Source organism: Paramormyrops kingsleyae, chromosome 6, assembly GCF_048594095.1.
Source record: "Paramormyrops kingsleyae isolate MSU_618 chromosome 6, PKINGS_0.4, whole genome shotgun sequence".
Classification (NCBI taxonomy): domain Eukaryota; kingdom Metazoa; phylum Chordata; class Actinopteri; order Osteoglossiformes; family Mormyridae; genus Paramormyrops; species Paramormyrops kingsleyae.
Genome location: NC_132802.1, coordinates 35,631,241 through 35,651,960, shown reverse-complemented (window position 1 = coordinate 35,651,960; position 20,720 = coordinate 35,631,241). Strand labels below are relative to the sequence as shown.

Here is a 20,720-nt window from a genome sequence, read left to right as displayed (position 1 = left end):
GTCAGTCTTTTTTGGAGACTGGGTGAACTAATATGTTTTACCTACAATGGACCTGCTGCCATTAGCAAAAGATAAAATCAGCTTGCTTGGTCTTTTACAAACATGTAGATCACCAATGAGCTATAACATCTGCATCTCATCGCATGACAGTGTGTCTCAACATAAACTACTCATAAAGATAACATGCAGAAGACAGCCCTCACAACAGAATTTAGCTGTAAAACATGCTTTATTGGGTAAATATCTATAAAACTACTTCCATACTGAAGAATAACAGCTCTTAAAGTTCTGGGCTTATTTTCTGACATGACTGGTTGCCTTCGAGGAGGTTCCACAGGAGCCAGTGGGACCCACTTGCTGCCGTTGCTTGTGCATGATAAAAATGTCAAGGCTGAAGTCTGCCGCAGTGCAGCGTGTACAGTGTGTGCAGTGTGTTTTACAGCAGTCCTCCAGACGCGCGGTGGGAGGGACAGGAGCAAAATACATCTTGCAGCAGCAGACCTGCCCCACTTTCATGCCCCAGGCCCAGGATAGGATGGAATCAATCACAGGCCCAAAATATGGGTATAGCCACACATTACATGCAGTGATTCACAGAAACATTAGCTAAACGGGGTGTGTACATACTGCTCATAAACATGAAGGATCTTGTTACTCCTGCTGATTTCTCTCTCTCTGGTCCAAACCTGCACAACTTAGTCATAAGTCTCTCACCTAGTGTGGAGGCCACATATTCCATCGACTCATTCTCAACTGACCAAACAAGGATCGGTTAATCGGCATGAGTTTCAGGGTTTTTTTTTTATGTCAGGTCCAGCTAGACCAAAGCTAAAAACTTCTCATTAAAATGTAACAAACTGTCTAGAGCAGTGTTTCTCAACCCAGTCCTCAGCGAACCCCAGCCAGTCCACGTTTTTGCTTTCTCTCAGCTCCCAGCGCACCTGTACCAGCTATTCTGTGTTCCTGATTGGCTAGGAGCTGGGAGGGAGCAAAAACGTGGACTGGCTGGGGTTCGGTGAGGACTGGGTTGAGAAACACTGGTCTAGAGAAACATTAGGTGTGACAAACACTCCCTGGATACAGGATTAAAGCTGCAAACAGACCTATATCTCAGTATTGGCCCCATAAAGGCAGCAGTTACGCCAACAAAAACATCACCAAATAATTATAGTCGAAGGAGTAGGTGGCTTCCTGCAGGAGTAAGGAGGAGAGTGAATGGGAAATTCAATAATGCTTGTGCTATACAATGTCTGTCACAGTGTACAGATAAGTGCACCTTTGAGTAAGGCCTCAACGCGTGTATACACAACCCTAACAAGAACCTTCCAGAATTTTCTGATGTACAAACAACTAGGATGAGCCAGCGGGTATTTCCCGTTGTGTTTTAAACATGAAGCAATTTACAATCCAAAAAGTAAATGCTAGAAAGATTAAATTCTGATATGGCACCAATCTGAGGTTCAGACACGCTCATCTGAGCTCTTCTTAGTATTTCAGTGGAAACGACAGAGCAGATAAATTCCAACACAATCGGAAAGACGTCAGTCCCCAGAAGGGATTAAAGCTTGAGTGAGCTGCCAAAATCTCTAGCATAATTAAAATGAAGGACCCTACAGACACAAAGAATACCCTTAATTCTGACAAGTGACGTTAATTTGGATTGTACCAGAAATACTGTTGTCAAATTCATTTATCCAGCCCCCAGTGAATAAAGCCTTCATTTGTTGTGTAGCTAATTTGTATTTCTCAAACTACAAACAAGAAGTGGGAGGGGGTACATTTCAGAAATAAACCAGAGGAATCTAATAAAGCTAACGAGGCTAACAGAGCTAACACACAAGGGGGCCGGCAAAGCCAGGCACGCCACACGGGCAGCTCCCCGGGGGGGGGGGGAGCAAGGGAAGCACTTCAGCTGTCCTCCCCAGGGCCGCAGCTTGTGGTGAAGGCAAACACACCCAAGACAAGAAGTCTAAGAATCTGGGCGTGTGACCCTAGAGGGCAATCTACAGGGGACAGACATGCGTGACATAAATAAACCAGCTTGTTGTGAGGGGAGGATGCTGGTCTGGGTCCAAAATGGGAAAGCAGCCGGCAGGGTGGTTGTCTACAAACACATGTACCCGTTAACAAAGAATACAAAACCAGAATGAAGCGAAGAGGCAGAAAGGCTACAGAAAACTGCTTTACTGTTTAATGTGGAGCATGGAGGTCTGATACGCGTACATGTAAATCAGACACTGGTCCCAAACAAATAAAGCCGCAGAATGCTGTCTGTGTCCATAGCAAATGCTTCCAAATGAGTGCTGCTCCCTGACAGGCACAGACTGACAGTGTTTTTCTGCTCGAGACGCCCTTAAAATGAGGTACTGGTTATTACAGTTCATGGAAGTCCACAGACAGACATCGCTGTACACAATGAAACAAGTTACTGCCAAAAAAGCAATGTCTTGGTACTCATAGGTGACCAAAAACACAGCTTTGGTGTTCTCTGTGCACATAAGAAATCCACCCTCCTCTTAAATACAACATCCAAGCTCTTGAAAAGCGTCTCATTGTTTTAGAAAGGGCAGAGCTACCATCACATTGTGAGGAATCCACTCCAAGTCAATTAGCACTTCATGTAAATCATTTTCAGGGGGATTATGGGTAACATACATGGATCTTCTGTGCTTGAGCTGCTGAGCAGACCGGCATGCAGATGCACCTTCTGGCATCTGTTTACTCACCAGAACATGGCCAAAGGACGGCTGTGGCCTCATATCCCTGCCTCTGCCTCTGCTACGTTCACACCACAAGCTTTGTTTTTTCAGAGCTAATATCTGACACTGAGGCGTCACAGTGGAGCTTCAGTGGAGACATGGACCCACACAGGCTACCATTTGGCATCAAAAACGCCGAGCAAGTGGGGCCAGATAACTCCCTCACACACCGAGATATATCACAGGAAGCGATAGTCTGTTAACATGACGGAGAGCAAAGGCACTCTCGTCTTTGCCTTCCAGCAGCCATCCAGTCACAGAGGCTGAGCAGAGACCTGTCTTCATCCTAGCATTCTACAACCCCCCCGCCCCCTTAATTATTGACAACATTCAGTCACAGTTTTCGGATGCTCAGCCAATGCCAGCGGAAAAGCAATCGGAAAACCATTACTCTTAAGTACCCTATATACACCTGACACAGCCATCCGTCAATATGCCTGGCTGTTGTAGTCCTTAACAAAAATCCCTGCTGGAAGTACATCAGTGCTGGTTGTGGAATATAATTACATTGTCTTATTAACAGACACAGAAGACATTACCAGATGGGACTATCTGTCCAATCTGATTCATCCTGAAAAAATTACATTTTCACATAAAATGTGGCTGAAAAGACACAAACGTACAGTTTCACTAAATAATAGCCGAGATTATTGACACTATCGTTGCTTGTACAGATATTTTTGTTTGTATAAATAAGCTATTCTATTCCTAGAGCTGGTATAAAAGATTGCCCCAAAACTCCCCCCCCCCCCATCATTTTAGCCTGGTCCACCAGCCCACATATACTGCAAAAAAGGAGATGGAGAGTCTAACAGTAAATTCTGGCGGGGGGTGTTCAGCACTCACCTCCCGCATCTCCTGGGCGATGGTGGCCAGGCGCTCGTTCTCTGACTGGGTGTTGGTCAGGACGTTCCTCATCTGCCTCAGCTCAGTCTGCAGCTCCAGGACCCTCTGCTCGTAGTACGCCTCCTTGGAGGCAGACTCCTGGATCAGGGACTCTTCCCGACTCTCTCCATCAGCAGCCACCTTCTTATGGTTGGAGTGAGCTTGACCAAAGGCCTGGGGGGACAAGGAGACCTCTGCTGAAAACCTAAGCTGGACCCACTTTAGCAAACCAAAAAACCTGCAAATGTATGAGCAAACGGATATGGGTGTTTTGAACTGGTTCACACCGAAATAACCAACAAGATTCTAGTATAAATCAACAATAATTTTAAGTGCTGGAACAGTTTTGCCAATGATATCCTTTATTTAACGAGTTATTGTCAGTAAAACACCAGTGAGGGGGGAGGCGTTTCCCAAAACTGAAAACATAAAACACTTTAATACAATATTAACATTCTGCTATGTTGAAGACTTTTGAAAAAGCTTTTAAGGATAGTCAAGCATCAGGGGTCAAATCATTAAGGAAACCCACATTCATCCATTAAGGAAACCCACATTCATCATCAGAGAGATGGGCACCACCAGACAGCAAACAAAATCTGGCACATGAGCTCTCAACACGCAGCAGCTGGGGTGTAAAAGCACCAATCACCCCTGTAGACAGAAACATCCTGGGAAAATTAAACAGTCAGACAAAGGGTCCATCTGCTTACTGTTTCAGCTTCATCCCAAGGGAGTAATCGCAGATTTAAATACACGTCACCTAAAAATTAATTTCAGATTAATCTGGAATTTATTTCAACATGCAGCCATTGGTAAATATTAATATTACTATCAACTCAATCCTCCTGACAGTCAAATAAATCACATTCCTAAACCAGAAATATGGTTTAGGTTTAAGATCCTCACATGACTATTTTTCTGCTCTACAGTCAAGTCAAATTCCCCTTTTCTCGAACAGGAACTGAACAAAGAAGGCATGACACTGAAGAGCTTCAAACAATGTCTTTTAGCAAAATGCTCCTTGTAGATCTCGATTATGTATTGAAGTCATGCCTTTCATGCCACATGACTGATAATAGATGTTCCTCAATCGACCACAGCAAAAGAAAAGGAGATTAAATATGATAAAAATTGGCTTCAAGATGTGCCCCCCCCCCCCCCCGTGCCATGGCCATGTTTAAGGTGTTTGCATGACATCACCCCCATCCCCATTTTATTTAGTTATAAGCTCTTTCATGTTTTCCTGTTCATTTCTGAGAAAACTTCAACACGGGCACAATGAGGGGAGAGCAGATTCCAGGCCTGAGACAGCAGTAACTCATGCAAATTACTGCGAGACAGAATGCAATGGCAAGTAATGCAGGCAGCACTCCGATCCCCGCAGCAGGGCGAACCTGGAGGAAGGGACTGAAAAACGCAAACGTTTCCGTTCTTAAACGTGTCCTAATACTTGCGCCATCCTACAGATCACTGCTTGACAGGATATCGCACAGACCAAGAGACTGGATCACGTGTTTAGCATGTGCTTCTCCGAAACATCACTACCTATGACACACATGGCTGTCACTTTGTCACGGAGTAGTTAGTGGGGGTTAAGGGTACTGACTAGGCATGTAACAATGAATCGCGAATCGGTTAAAAATCAATGTAAATGTACGACGATTTAAACCGGCTGATGTGGAAAATGAATCGCTACTTTAGGAGTACTTCACGGTACTTTAACAGTAAAACTGGTGTAATATTACATTTGATTTCATGACGTCAGTTCGACGACAGATGTCACTGCATATTCACGTCGATGTCGTACGTTATTTTTTGGTTTTGACCAAACGCAAGATGGCGAGCAAATTTGAAACTGAGGACGCACCCCCCGATCTTAAATCGCCGGTTTGGCAGCATTTTAGCTTTCCAGTAATCACAAACGAAAACGGCGAGAAAAGCAGAGACAAGACAAAAACTGCGTGCAAACATTGTAAAAGACTGATAACATACACAAATAGCACAACGAATATGCTTCAGCATGTCCACCGGCACCACAGTGAGCTCAATTCACCACCGCCAGAGCGAAGATTATTAAAAGGGCAAACCACGCTAAAAAGCTGCACATGCAAGCCTTAGTTTATTTCATAACGCTTTATATTAAGTGCACCTTCATTATGCATTTATAGAACATGCAGTGCACCTTCATAATGCATTCATAAAACATTCATTAGCAGCATGCAAGTACATCCGAACATCCCTTAACAGCTTTAATATACATTAATAACAAACATTACATGATTATACAATTATAATGTTTCTTATTATTATATAATGTTTGTTATTATTGTATATTACAGCTGTTAAGGGATGCTAGGATGTAAAGGTATACATGCATGATGTTTATGAATGATTTCTGAATACATAATACATTATGAAGGTACACTGAATGTTTTATGAATGCAATATAAAAGCATTATGAAGGTGCAGTTAATGTAAAGTGTTACTGTTTTTTTTCAGTTTTTTCTGAAGTATTTATTTTGATTTGGGATTTTTTTAAAACAGTATTTTATTCAATTTCAATTGCACTGTTAAGAAGAGCTGCGATGGGCTGGCCCCCTGTCCAGGGTTGTTCCCTGCCTTGTGCCCAATGCTTCCGGGATGGGCTCCGGACCCCCCGCGACCCAGTAGGATAAGCGGGTTGGAAAATGGATGGATGGATGTTAAGAAAAGGACACATTTTGCACAGTTTGGAAAGATAAAGGAATATTTTTTAATAAATCTGTCTATGGCTCATTCAGTTAAAAAATCGTGAGAAAATCGTATCATGAATTGTGAATCGTATCGAATCGTGAGTTGAGTGTATCGTTACATCCCTCCCAGTGGTACCTCGGTTCTCGAACTTAATCCGTTCCGGACTCCGGATCGAATCCTAAAAAGTTCGAGTTCTGATTGAATTTTTCCCATAAGAAATAATGGAAAACCAATTAATTGATTCCTGCCCCCCAAAAATTCACCTAAATATGTTTTTTTTTAGCATTTAAAACACAAAATGAATAGAATGAAACCATAAGAGCATTTTTTTCTTAATGGCTTCCAAAACGATAAAGTTCTTATCCCAACATTACCCCTGTCCTGCCCCGATCGTCCGCTCCTTCCGTGTGCCACGCCCCCTCGTTAACCTCGTGTGGGATCCCCATGTGATCAGCTGTTTCTGCTTGTTGTCATTAGTCTTCTGTATTAAGTCCGCGTTTCAGTTTGTTTCCCCAGTCCAGTCATTGGGTGCATTCGACTTGCTTACAGCGCTGGCTTAAAGCAAGGCATTCTGATCCTGACGCAATGCATTACGGTTAGATACATTGCGACCTCTCACCCGGCTGCACAAACTGGAACCGCCTCCGTGACGACACACTTTTGCCCTTATTGGCTGAAGAGTTTAGTTACACGCATGACGTTTGTATCCCAGGCAGTTCCGATGCGTAATCTGCTATTTCTCCCGAATATCACGTAAAGCAGTGAGAAGTGGTTCAGTTAATTTACCTGGTAAAATAAAGTTTAAATAAATGACATAAATGCTCTAATAGTACACGTAAGTTAGTGGTATATTTGTTAGTTACTGTAATGTTGCGCTGCTTTATTTGGTTAATCTTCCAGTCTGTGAAGAAGGCATTCAAGTAAGAATTGCATTGTAGTATTTCCTGGCGCGTACAATTTATATTAGGTCAGCTAATAAGAAGAAGGCAAACAAAACCTTTGGAAATTCTGGGTAATGAGAATATAAGTGTGATTTTTTAAATCTTTATAGAACTGTAATTTTATTGCATATACATTACCTGCAATGGCATAAAACGCCTCTTTAGTTGCCTGCACCCGAGAAAAACAATTGTGATATTGCCTGGCAAACTGTATTCTTTGATATATTTTCCGCATCGCCTACAGTATACAAAAAAGCGTACAAAATATCTCAAGGCGATGCACACTGTCTGTGAGGCTGTGAGAGGCCGACTTCGCCTAGTTGGACTTCTACTATATGGAGCTAATAAATCTTAAAGATACAATATTCCATCTCGGCTGAAGTGGTATCTTTCGGAAAGACTATCATCCGGCAACAATAAAGGATGTTGCGCAAAACCCTCTCAATTTGAAATTCCCTTATTATTTGTGCACCGATTGCAATTGGTCGCTCATCCATGAATGGGGAGGCTATGACTGAACGGATATCCATGCATGGACACTGATTATGTGTGGGAGCTAACCGTTGTTTACGTAGAGCAAACCTGCTCCGAGCAGGTTTGAGGATTTGGATGTGCTGCTATGACAACACATCCAGCAAGAGTTTCAAAAAACTGACAGATCCGGGATCATGCCAAATCGTCAACAATTACATCAGGCTAAATGAATAATCCACGTACGAAAAATACCCCCTAAGCCACCACTTAAGTCGTTTCTGTCAAGAATCTGTACCAGCATGACACTGCAACATTCTTGTCTCACAACAAAAAACCCAGGGCAGCGTGTCAGAGCCGACAAGACCTCAATGCTAGTCCCTGTTTTCAGTCAAGCACGACGTTGTGCAAGCCTTTGACCACGCTGGCAAAACAATGCAGGCTTAAGGTTTGACGATTGAGGTCATTGTGTAATCTGTGCAAAAAGCATTATAGGGCTGAGAAGCTGCTAGGAGGGCAGTCAGAACCATACACTTCTGAGAGGACTCAGCACAACACAAGCAACACAAGTCAACTGCAGCCTTGTAAAGAACACCCAGACTCCACCTGACAAGTTAGGTCTATATTTCAAGACCGAAAATGTCAAGATTTTTCTTGATGTTATATGGTATTTGATAATAAAAACAGTATCGAAACAGAGGTGCTTGTACTTTACCCAAGCCTAAGCACCAAGCCTCACAAAATCTAGTTTAAACTAGGGTTTGACTCAATCGCTGACCTTTCATTAAACACATTCCAATATCCCAGTTCTCCGTTGAGCAGATGAAACAAATGGACTATGAAGCAAGACCAGCCAGAGAGAGAACCTGGCAGCCCTCGCTCGGATGCACACCAAAGTCAGCGCAGGAAGTGGAGGAGGGGGGAGGGGAGGGGGGGCATGTTACTTTGCAAATAATAGTGACATGAATCACATAATTTTGAAGACCAGAACAACATACATGACACGAAACCAACTCTTATAACTTAGAGACAGCACTGAGAGAAATCATACCAGACAAAAACATAATTATCCATGGACAACAGAAGAACATAATTCTTCAATTCTATAGTTCTCATGGGTGACACACGACCAACTGTCAGGCAACCCCCCCCCCCCCCCCCCAAACCCAATGATTCAGGCAGTCAAATATAAATTACTTCTTGACATTCACAAATTCCTTGAAAGGAACAGGAAACAGGCTCCATAAGGTGGAGCAGAAGGAAGCATCGCTGAAGGAGAGAGCTGAGCGAGTAGAACTTGGATTACAGGGCAAAGCAGGACTTTGGGTGACTGGTGCTGAAGACAGGATGTGGGAGGAGTCAGAGGTCTGGTGCTATATCACGGGAGACAGAAGCCTGCATCCCCAGAGACGCCCTGGCAGACAGCCATACTGATCACTGCCTTGCCAGACTGGGAGAGCCCTGGACACTGTATGCATGCTGCAGCGCACATATGGCCAGGTCTGCTCTCCATGTACTGCAGTGCCAACTCAAAAACCCAAGGACTGGTTAAAGCGTGGGGGAGGGAGGAATCATTTAAAAACCACACCAAAGGCAAAAACAGACAATTAGGGGTAGGAATCGGCAGTGTCCACCCAAATCGATATTTTATCAACATATGTTTGCTGATTTTTTAAAAGATGAAGAGCATTTTAGGTGTATATTTAAAGTAAAGGCAAGGGCTGAAACGGTGCACATATTTGTTGTGTGCCTTCTGGTTACAGCATTCTCAGTTCTGAACGCACGATGCAAAGAATGAATACATTTCTTGACATGGGTGAAACCTAAATTCATCAGTAGATGTTCAACATGGAAAACATGCAAATTGTGGTTTTGAATTGGTTTCAGCTAGTGCTAGAGCTCAAAGACCCTCCCACATCACTTAAATCAGTAGTTCCAGAACATTTGGGCTTCCCAATAAATTACGCCAAATCCAGAGAGAGTACTTGATAAGGCTGTCTGACGCTCTGTTATACCAAACGCATCCAACATGCTAACTCATTTTAGACTAAATCATCCAAGTGTGTGCTTTTGCCAGGAAATTTAGACCAGGCTAAAAAAAAATAACTAATGATAAAGATCACACAACATGATTTTAGTCTTGATTTTCCAATTGTCAACAAAAGCCCCAGATTGGAGGCAAATCGGTGTTTGCTTGGCGCTGGCACACAGGCACTCGATCGCTATTAGTTCGAAGACGAGGCCGGACAGATTCACTGATGGGTTGCAGAAGCCAGTCAGATATCTAGCAGGCTAAATATCGGGACCTGTCGGCAACTTCAAATCCTGCAGTGTGAGAAGTGCCGCAGCTGGCAGAGTGCAGTGACCAGCTACAGCCAATGAATGCGCAAGACACAAGGTGAGGCGAAACCCAAGGGATGATACACGGTGTAAATAGTTCAGTTTATTTAGAAGCAGATTTTAGTGTTCAGGGAAGAAGTATAGATATATTCAACGAAAGAACACGTTTACAATTATTTGTGGCTTTGAATTGAGATGTAGGGAGTGAGTGCAGGAAAACCCACGTTTAAACTGATGTTTAGAAATCGCTATTTTAACTCTCAAGGTGATATTAAGATCACCACCTTGAAGAACTGCGATTTCTAACCGAATCAGTTACGCCCCACCCCTAGAAACAATAGTTTAATTTAAGAAAAGGCGCTGTATGCATTTCCTTTGAAGTAGTGAGGACACCAAGCTTATTAACTAAAGTCTGTCATCTTACATTTTAAAGGTAAAGGATATACTAGAACTATTAATCAGCTTGCGCAGATATTCAATACTATTCAATATTCAATCATCCACAAAACAGAAATTATCAACTCAAGTGCTCCTACTGAAACTTACAGTTTGACCTCAGGGAGGAAAAAATGCTTCAAAAAACTTGTTTATTTCTGCAGACATAAGAAGATCCTGGAGTGTTTACACGCCAGACAAAACAATCAACATCATTTCCAAGACAGAGAGATTCCTCTGTTTGATGCTATTTGGTTATCAAATTAATACACACATTCAGATAATTAAAGCTATTTTGATTAGGTTATTAAAGACTTCAGTTGATACAATCTATGGAAGATGAACCCACCAACGAAGGCTGATTAGAACTAAGGGCAGGTAATCTGGACCACACTAGAAGATCATCTATTAGTCATGAGCTGGATGATCCCAACTATGCTCATATTTCTTCACAAACACCCCCCTCCCATCCCTTAAGCCAAAAATAAAAACCTAGTTACATTACTCGATGTAATCAAATCCAGTATTGGAACAGTGTTTAATTTTTAAGAATAGTGGCCATTACATTTGGCAGCAGAAATAACTAATTACTAACCTTATTATAAAAACACATTTATATACATATACCTTAGGGGTGTAAATTGTAAACTTTGGCACAATAAAATTCAATTTTGAATTTGCAATGCAATGATTTGATATCTGGCAATTTTTTAAATGTTGCTGGAATACGATTCGATTCGCTACTGCACTAATGATCAATGTTTCAAATACAGTGAAACATAAGCTGATTTAGTCATTTGAATTCAAAAACACTTTATTTTTTCATTTTAACAAAAGATTATGTTGAAAAAATTATACAGGGGGTCATTCCATGTCAAATCATCACACTTTCAGACCTCATCGTCATGGATTTTAACGAAACTTGGCATGCTGATTTGGTCACATGAAACCGAAATTGGATCAATATCGAGGGAGATTTAAGCGAACAAAGTTCTAACTGTTTTGGGGGGGGACTATGACTTTGATTGGCTATATTTACCTTAATATAAGCTGCACATAAATGGTCCTCATATTATTTTAAAGCTATTGTCCAGCTCTATAGATTGAACAAATAATATGCCATCCCCATATGAAATATTAATATGTAATACCTGATTCAAATATTAAAAATTCAATAACAAAAAAACCTATATTTCAAAATTGATGATTTTTTTTACTAAAGCTATCTCATAATGTCATGAACATCTCCAGAAAATTTGGTCTTTGATTTTTGAATTGTTGCCGAGATATCATTACTTATGTGAAATGTGTATCAAAACCACAATTCCTGAATCAATCAAATCGTATCGTGGCCTTAACAATTGGCATACTGATTAGAATCGATGATACCCCTACTGTCAGTCTATTCATTAACTTGACCTGGTTTTGCCTCGTCTGAAAAGCATTTGCTATTTACAACTCTGCTTTGAGTTCAAACCTGAGGTGCCAACACAGTCACCAACTACTGCAGGCATGCAAGCAAACAGTGTGGAAAGCATCAAATTCCCAGTCAGCAGTGACTGGGGAAGCATCAGCAAGGTGTTGGGAGCAAATCGTGACGACTTCGGCCTTGGGGCAGAACCATTTCAGAATAGAAGGGGAGACTGCAAGTGTAAGCAGCCCTTCTTCCTTTGAAATGGCCCCCACTGCAAAAAAAATCAACTGGCCAGGGACGCATCCGGCAGATTTCTGACGGCATATTATAACTACGTATTGTCAAGTGCCACAGGGAGGCTGAGAGGCAACTGGGAAGAGTGCTGGGATTAAACCCGACACAGCACGATAAAATCCGGAAGCCAAGCAAACTCTGAATGCACTGCAGTAATGTATGCAGTGCTATCCTGAAATGCAAAAGGGACACTGTGAAATCAGCACTGCGTGGTCACCAAACCTGCCAGTCAGCATCCAAGTTGTGATGGAGCTTTAGAGGCAAATTAGGCTCCTTCATTCAGTATTAATAAGTCTGTCAACAACTGGTTCCACTCATTTGCAAATCTGAGGTTTTACCGATGTAGAGCCTTGTCCCAATTCAACCTTTCTGCACCATCAGCAGCTGTGGATGCAGGAATAGAGGACATACAGCTGGATCTACTCTAAGATAATAAGCCTTTTCATTACTCAGTTGGGATTCAGCGGTTTCAGAAAATGGATGGATGGATGTGGCCCCCGTACACATGAGCCATTTCAAGTCCAGGGAGCATAACAGCAGGAAGTTCCCCGGATTTCCTTCCTTGACACAATTCTAAACAGCAGTCCAGAGCCACACGCCCACCGCACATTTACTTAATGGACACCCTTATCCCAGCAACCAGCAATGTATGCCGGCTAATCTGCCCACCAGCCCGAGAGACTGCATTTACATGGCAGAAACTGAACTGAAGCAGCGCGCACTGCAGGATGTGACTAGGAGAGGAAGAAGCCAGCAGGAGAATCGTTTCACCCACATAAGGATGAATCACTGCACGCTTTCCTGATGATGTTTCTCATAATGCACAGGAGGATTTGCTTATTTCTGCAGGAATGAAACCCAAACAGCACCGGCCACTTTCCATGTCAGACCCTTGCACTTCATTGACCATTTTCCCAGCAAGACCATTGCTGTGAAAGTCACCCATGCAGTGTCACTGTCATGTCAAGTTTCAGATGAAAAACACTGAGGGGCACAGAGATCTTATGGCACTGAGACTAAAATCTGGGGTCCACTGTTAACTGCCAGTACTCACTGCATAATTGTCCATGCTGTTCTCCACCTGGACTTTAGATATCTAGGCTATCTGGAATGAGAGATGTTCCTGTGAGATCGCACTGGTCCAAACACCATTTTTATGGTTACCATGCCGATTAAACTGGCAGGAGCAGAGCAGTGGCAGATGGCGTCAAACAAGCCCATCCCCCACAGCAAAGGGGGGTGTGATCAGGCATTCTTGACCCCATACATCATAGAAAAACAGGCCTCCTTTGTGTAATTTACACAGCTGACTCAAAGGAGACACTTCCTGTTTTTGCAACAAGGAAGTCATGATCTGGGCAGCTGAATGGCCTGGACAGGAACAGTAAACCTATTGGCCATTATGCCTTTTATAATCATGCAAAAATAAACTGGACCTTAAAAGGTCTTTAAGTCCGAAAGCCATAATTTCTCCATCATATATGACCAGATGAAAGAATTTTTCCGCCTCTACATGCTAACAAATCAGCAGCTTGGGTCTAAAGGGAGCCAGTCAAGCTGAACTACCAAATTTCAGAGGCTACGAATTATGCAACAAAAGAGAAGTTCAAGGTCAGGTCCCCTCTAAACACGGTAATATAAATTATGTGGCACACGCAGAACTTAATACACATTCAGCTCATGCCACATTTTCTCTACACTTGCACAAAGCCTCTTTCGACTCAGGAAAGCCTCCATCAGGCACAAAAAATGCAATTAAAACCACTGGTTAAAAGATATTTAATGAATCAGCACCCCTCCTTATAAAGACCTACTTCAGTCTTCAGTCTACTGAGAGGGAGACTACCCTGGGTAGAGGAGACCGAATCTGCCAAATAAGACTGGCCCACAAATATGGCTGCCATCCCCACTGCCTTGCATCCCTTAGGAAATCAAGAAATAGGGAGATAATGTTGTGCTGTGATGGCTGTAAAGGCGCATAAAGGGACCAGTTATATCAGCCTGAGCAGAAACATCCAGCACTCAGTGCTGCTGATATTCCAAGCCAGCTCAGCCCTGAGACAGTGTGCTGTCCAGGCTGGGGGCTCGTTCTGCATCTTTAAATATATCAGTTTAGCTAATGGAGCCGACGTTCCTGTGAAAACAAGAGGCCTGGCACCAGCCTAATCACTCCCCCCCCATCTTTGGCACCCCAGGGAGGTCCTGCCCCCCCTGAGTGAGCAAGCAGTGGTAAGCTGGGACTTTTCCTCTGGGCTGGATGAGGCCAATTGGACAGGTGCATTGATTATTCACATGACTCCCTTTCATAGAGGGAGCCCTCAAAGATCATTCCATACTTCGAAGGGTCTTACATTTACAGCAGGTGAAATATATATATATATATATTATTTATTTATTATTTATGGATATTGACCACAGAGGAAACTTTCTATTCCAGCACCTCTTTGTTTTTCTCTGCAAAGTACTGGTACCTCTCAATATCTGATGGTACTGAATAACATACCAGCACCTGGTACGGAGTAACAAGGGGAGTACTGGCACCTGGTACGGAGTAACAAGGGGAGTACTGGCACCTGGTACGGAGTAACAAGGGGAGTACTGGCACCTGGTACGGAGTAACAAGGGGAGTACTGGCACCTGGTACGGAGTAACAAGGGGAGTACTGGCACCTGGTACGGAGTAACAAGGGGAGTACTGGCACCTGGTACGGAGTAACAAGGGGAGTACTGGCACCTGGTACTTGGTAAGAAAGGGAATACTGGCATCTGTTTTCCCCCCAATTTGATTACTGGCTATAGCTTTCAATATAAATAGGTATAGACATCCATGACTGTGGGGGGGCGACCCTATCCCAGGCAGCACAGTACTGCTGGTCCATCACATGGCAAAAGCTTATATGGATTTACTACATCCTGAGAAATGAGGATATTAGTCTGATGGGAGCAGGGGGGAAATGACATTCACACATTTAAATGGAAGGGTTCTAACCAAGTGCAGCCCCAGGGCCCCAACAACAATAACATCAGCTTCCAGACATACAAAGACAGGACAGCCTTGAGACAGAGAGAGAGAGAAATGGAAAAAGCTCAATATAACCTTGTCCTTCCTTTCCTGTGACGTTTAACTCCTTCCGACGCAGCAGGCTGCCCCAAAAACACGATAAGCATACAGATATTCCCCAGCTTCCTCCGTGGTTATGGTTTAGAGTTGGGGAGGCTGGGATGCCATCTTCTCTGTCGAAGCATCGATCACATCCCCCACCCCCCGTTCAGAGAGATCCCTGCCCTCAGTGTGACGAGCCTCAGTTTCAGCCAACCAACCTCCCCCAGGCTGGAGTTTTTCCTCCCATTCTCTCCCCAAGGAACTGCCATATCCTTTCCACATATCTGGCCTGTTTCCATGACACTGAAGGTTCAGCAGTTAAGACAATGACTGGAGTACAGCGACACTGAGCAGGATTTCAGCACTGCTGCTCACTCAGCAGGACACAATAAATCATATGTTTGTATTTACTTCATTTCAAATCCTTTGTATTATGCTGTGCGTCTCATGGCCAAGTTGTATCTGTTTGCTGCTACAACGCAAAGGCACCTATCTAATCTCAGTTTAAAAAGAGTAACATAAAATGGGCCCTTCTGACAACCACATACACCAAAAAGGAAATGGCTCATCCTTTAAGATTCAAAATCAGATAAGTGGTAATTAAATTCAGATGCAGAACAATAGCTTGGGTGAAGGGGGGGGGGGGAGAGAAAAGATGAGAAGCAGGCACATAGAGATGGGTGTTCCTACCCACTTGGAGTGTAACAGTACACCTATCTGTACTGGTATTGGTATTGCAAATGTACCGAACGAATGCAGCAAATGTGGACGAAACCGAGCCACTATGCATGAGCGCGCAGGTCCTAATGTGAGGCTGGAAGCTGTTAATGTGAATACAAGTACAGCGCAGGTATTTTTATTTAAAAGCTGCACTATGACGGATATTTATTTTGTTATGCTTTGTATTTTTTGAGACAATATTTGTGCTGCACAGTTATATGAAGCTGAAAGCTGCTAATGTGAATACAGTATAGATCAGGTGTAGTCAATTTTCTAAATGTGCATTTCTGTTTACGTGAGAATATATATTTTGATTTACTTAAGTAAATTTTAGGGTTTTATTAGTAGGTTGCGGCCGTGTTGGCAGAGACTTTTTGTTTAAAAAGTCTGAAAAAGACTTTGTTCAGTAAACCAGTGTTTAATAAAGAAAAAAGAAGCAATGTATGTTTTGTTTCTTTTACCCCCACTGTACAGAAAACGTACTGAACCGTGATTTTTGTGTACTGTTACAGCCTTACTACCTACGAGGCTCCTCAAACCATCAGCACTGCACCACCAGAGAAATCATGAGGGGTTTTCACGTGGGCAGGCCTGCCGACGAGACGCACTGGGGAAGGAACTGCTGCACAACACGGCCCCCGGAGCGGAAGCTGGAATAAATCCAGTCAGGCAGTGATGAGCTCATCCTCTACATTTAGCCGTTAGGGGGAGGGTTGCGGTCAGGGACTGTCCTGATCTTCTGGTGGCCCTCAAGAGTATTACTGATCCAGTAAGTTTACATTGCAGTAACTTTTTCAGGCCCTCTCTTCAAATTAAAGTCAATAAATGGCATTTCTAGAGTATCACATAGTTTCTCTATCTTAAAGCAGAGGCTAGCTCAATGCTGTAGCCCTAACACATACATTACAGAGGCATGTTGTGACTTGAATAATGATGTCATACTCCAGAATCAGAAAAAGGGGCTATTGTTCTGAGCATTCGCAGTTATGACTGCGTATGGTACTGCTAACTTAATGCAAGTTAAGCTAATACTGAGACTTTGAGATAAAGTCTTTATTTCAGCAGTTACCATTATTACAGACATCACTTACAGACCAAACACAGTCAATGCAGCAGTCATCTGTCATACTGGCCAGCCGCCAATCCAACCCACTCCAGTACCGTCTGGTGTACAAGCAAAAGCGCACCCATCTGTGCATGCATTTCCTCCTACAGCCATGCACACTGCATTTTCTCCAGTGTGTATCACGGACAGCAGTGCGCAGTGTGTCGACAGCACACTGCCTCTCATTTAGACTTATTTTATATTGCAACCTAAAGCCCCCAGGTAATGAACAAGTTCTGTTCCCCAAGTCTTTAAGTATGAAGAGGTAAGTCAGAAAAATAATAATACAGTACTTAATAATAATAATTACAGTAATAAAAGTAACTGCATACAGTACTGTACTGTACCACGAGATGCTGAATCCATGCAATGTTTTTTTTTTTAATCTGCATGACAAAATGAATGCGTTCATTATTACTTATTGTACTTAACCAGAATTTTTTTTTATATAATAGGCTTTATGGCAGTCCATTCGTAAGTACGAGTTGCCTGTGAGTCAACCCTTCTTAACCCAGGGACCGCCTGTATACATATATTTGACTGGGTTGACCCTACAATCTTTATAATGTTACAACAAAGCCATTCTAAAATACATAAATACTTAAAAAATGTAATGCACATTCACAGCATTTTGCTCTCACTATATTATCGGCAGATCCAATGATTTTGCCTGCGGCCCCTGTCCACTGGGCTTTTCCCCAAAACATAAGCTGTTTTTACAGACAGGGATTCATCCTCTTAGTAGCCATACGGCTGGGGATTTGTACTTTATTTAGTGCCTTTTGCAAATGATTAGGACGTAATCGTGGACTGAGTGGGCATGATCAGTCACAAATGAACGGTTCCTCAATGAGCTGAAGGGCATTGGAATATAGGAAGGTGGTGAATGATCTGTGCATCTCTGCTGGGAGAGTCACTTGTCACTGCTAAGTGGACTCCGGCAAACTGTAAGGGAGAGGAAGGGGGGGGGGGGGGACTCCATGCTACAGGCAAGCAGGTGCCCCCTCCCAGCACGAGCGACACATCGCTGAGCCAAGCACAAAACTCTGTTTATCCTCCTGCAAATCAGCTCTTGTCCAGAATCAAAGGGACATATCACTTTTACTCAGGGATATTCTTCATAGACATACAAGCTCCCTCTCAATTCTTCCAATAGGAAAATTCTGCTCAAAATAGTGCAGCTGATACAGTGGAAGTCTCATTAATATTCATACAGGAAGCACTGCCTGATGATCTTTGCATTACAATGCATTTGTAGCACAGAATGCTCACTCTAATTGCTAATCTTTGATCTACAACGCTTTTAGAAAATGCCTCTTTTATAGGACAAAAGCTGTTCTATGGTAGCAATAATTAAAACTTTGAGGTAGCTAAATAAAAAAGTAATGTTAGCCTTACAGATAACTGATATATTGGTTAATATATCAGTTTCGGCCTATATTTGTTTAAAAATAATGCTATAGGCATCTGTCAATCTTGGCCGATATTTCCAGCCGATATTTAAACTTCATTAGTATTCAAATTTAGCACCCAAGCTAAAGACAAAATTATTCAAATAATAGAAATGAATACATTGGACGTTCAACGATTTTGTGTAATGGATGACATTTTTTTTCAATCACCCTTTATAAGTGGTGTTAAAGTAGTTTTATATAGCCCACAATGTGTTTTTAACTCATAATTATATCTGGCCCGCAGACTGATCTTTTGTTTTCCACACAATAAAAAAAACAATGTAACGCCAATCTGGCGGCGACCATCCTCCAATCAGGCAGCACTTCCTTTATGCATTTGATTTCTTCTGTACAGTTTAGCAGTTGACCTTTTGACAATTTGCACTGGCTTGTTTTCCCTGTTTAATAATAACAATAAAGATTAATGTTACTCTAATGTTATTGCAATACTTTACTTTCTTTGTATTCCATTAATAGTGTGAAATTAAGTTCCCATGGTAATATTTGTGAAACTTTTTCCATAACAAGTATGAATTTAGATTACCAAAATAATCGAAGTAATCATCAAATTGAATCAAATAGTGATAGAAGTTAAACATTTCCGATGAATCGATTAGTTTCCTCAATAATCACAATAAAATCGAATCACCTCGCAGCCAACAATTTACACCCCTACAAGAGTGAAATCTGTGCCCTCTGAAAATCAGCTTTCGCTGCTCTGCCTTCAGATATTTAACGATGCATTCATAATATATATCATAATAACATATAATGGATATAAATTAAAAGGCACACCCAAACCAGATCCTAATCCTCTGATTCATCATAAATCCATTGTATTATGCAATGGAAACAAGCGGCTGAGGCAATGGTAACTCCCAGAGACTTAAAGAAACAAGCAAAAATAAGGAAATACAAATCTGATCACATGCATAAACAAATGGGCCATGAAATCCGTTTACAAGCAGACGGAATACGGTTAACTGTATTTTATGGTGCACATTTTTCCAGATTAAAAAGAATCCATTTGTCATAGGATTATTTTCAGTGAGAGACAGGTGTAAATAATACAATTCAATACACTTCTGACCACCCAAAATGGGGGAACTCAGTCTATTTATAAAAACAGGGCCTTCACAGAAATTCTACGCAAGAGACACGAGCATAATGTGAATTCCAACAAAATGTTAACATTCTACCAAATTTCCCAATAGACCAGAGTATCAAAAAAACAAAAAACAATGGCATTCAGGTCAGTTAGACTAGTCACTAAAATGTGGGACAGGAAATTAATTTAATTTATTTATTTATCCTTTATTTTACCAGGAATGTCCCATTGAGATACATTATCTCTTCTTCCAGGGAGTCCTGGCCAAGGTGGCAGCAATAAGTCACAAAAGTTCCAACATATACAAACAACATACACATAGAACATGTAATATTAACACCTAAAGACATACAAACATATCAATGAATATAATACAATAAACACAGACCATCAAACTAAAATACATGGAAATTCCAATTGTCAAAAAGACAGAGAGAATTATGGACAAAGAGAAGAGAAAGAAAAAATAAAATAATTATATATATATATATATATATATATATATATATATATATACACACACACACACACACACACACACACACACATATATATAAATATATGGGCTACAAATTATGAAAAACAATGGCACTGTTGTATAAGAACTGATTTTAAAAGATTTTTGAAAACATTTAAAGGGGGTAGGGAGTCCAAATTTAGAATGTTTGTAATGGTAATTGGTAAACCACTTATGTGGTGCATATGAGCAAAAAGTGGATTTGCCTAGCTCTGTCCGAGTTATTGAAGAACAAAGAAGGAGTTTTACTGATGAACGCGTACTGTAAGTATTAGTGCGAAGTGTCAGTAGATTACATATGTACTGAGGTAGTTTACCCATTAAAGCCTTTGCAATAAATACTAGGCCGTGATATTTCCTTCTAAGCTGTAATGATGTCCATTGCACCATGTCATAAAGATCACAGTGATGTGTTCTTGCTGCAGCTCCAGTTACAAAT

General features: G+C 41.8%; 1 protein-coding gene across 5 annotated transcripts in view; it reads right to left on the bottom strand.

The window, feature by feature from the left end:
• LOC111847770 (protein bicaudal D homolog 2) overlaps positions 1–20,720 on the bottom strand; it is a 48,559-nt gene that overhangs the window by 21,764 nt on the left and 6,075 nt on the right. For all 5 annotated transcript variants that reach the window (XR_011992014.1, XM_023819248.2, XM_023819249.2 and 2 more), the window contains exon 2: positions 3,606–3,818. Coding sequence is in view for 4 of the 5 variants with exons in the window: in XM_023819248.2 (XP_023675016.1) it covers positions 3,606–3,818 (213 nt within the window). In the remaining variant the exon portion in view is untranslated. The remainder of the gene's footprint in view (positions 1–3,605; positions 3,819–20,720) is intronic.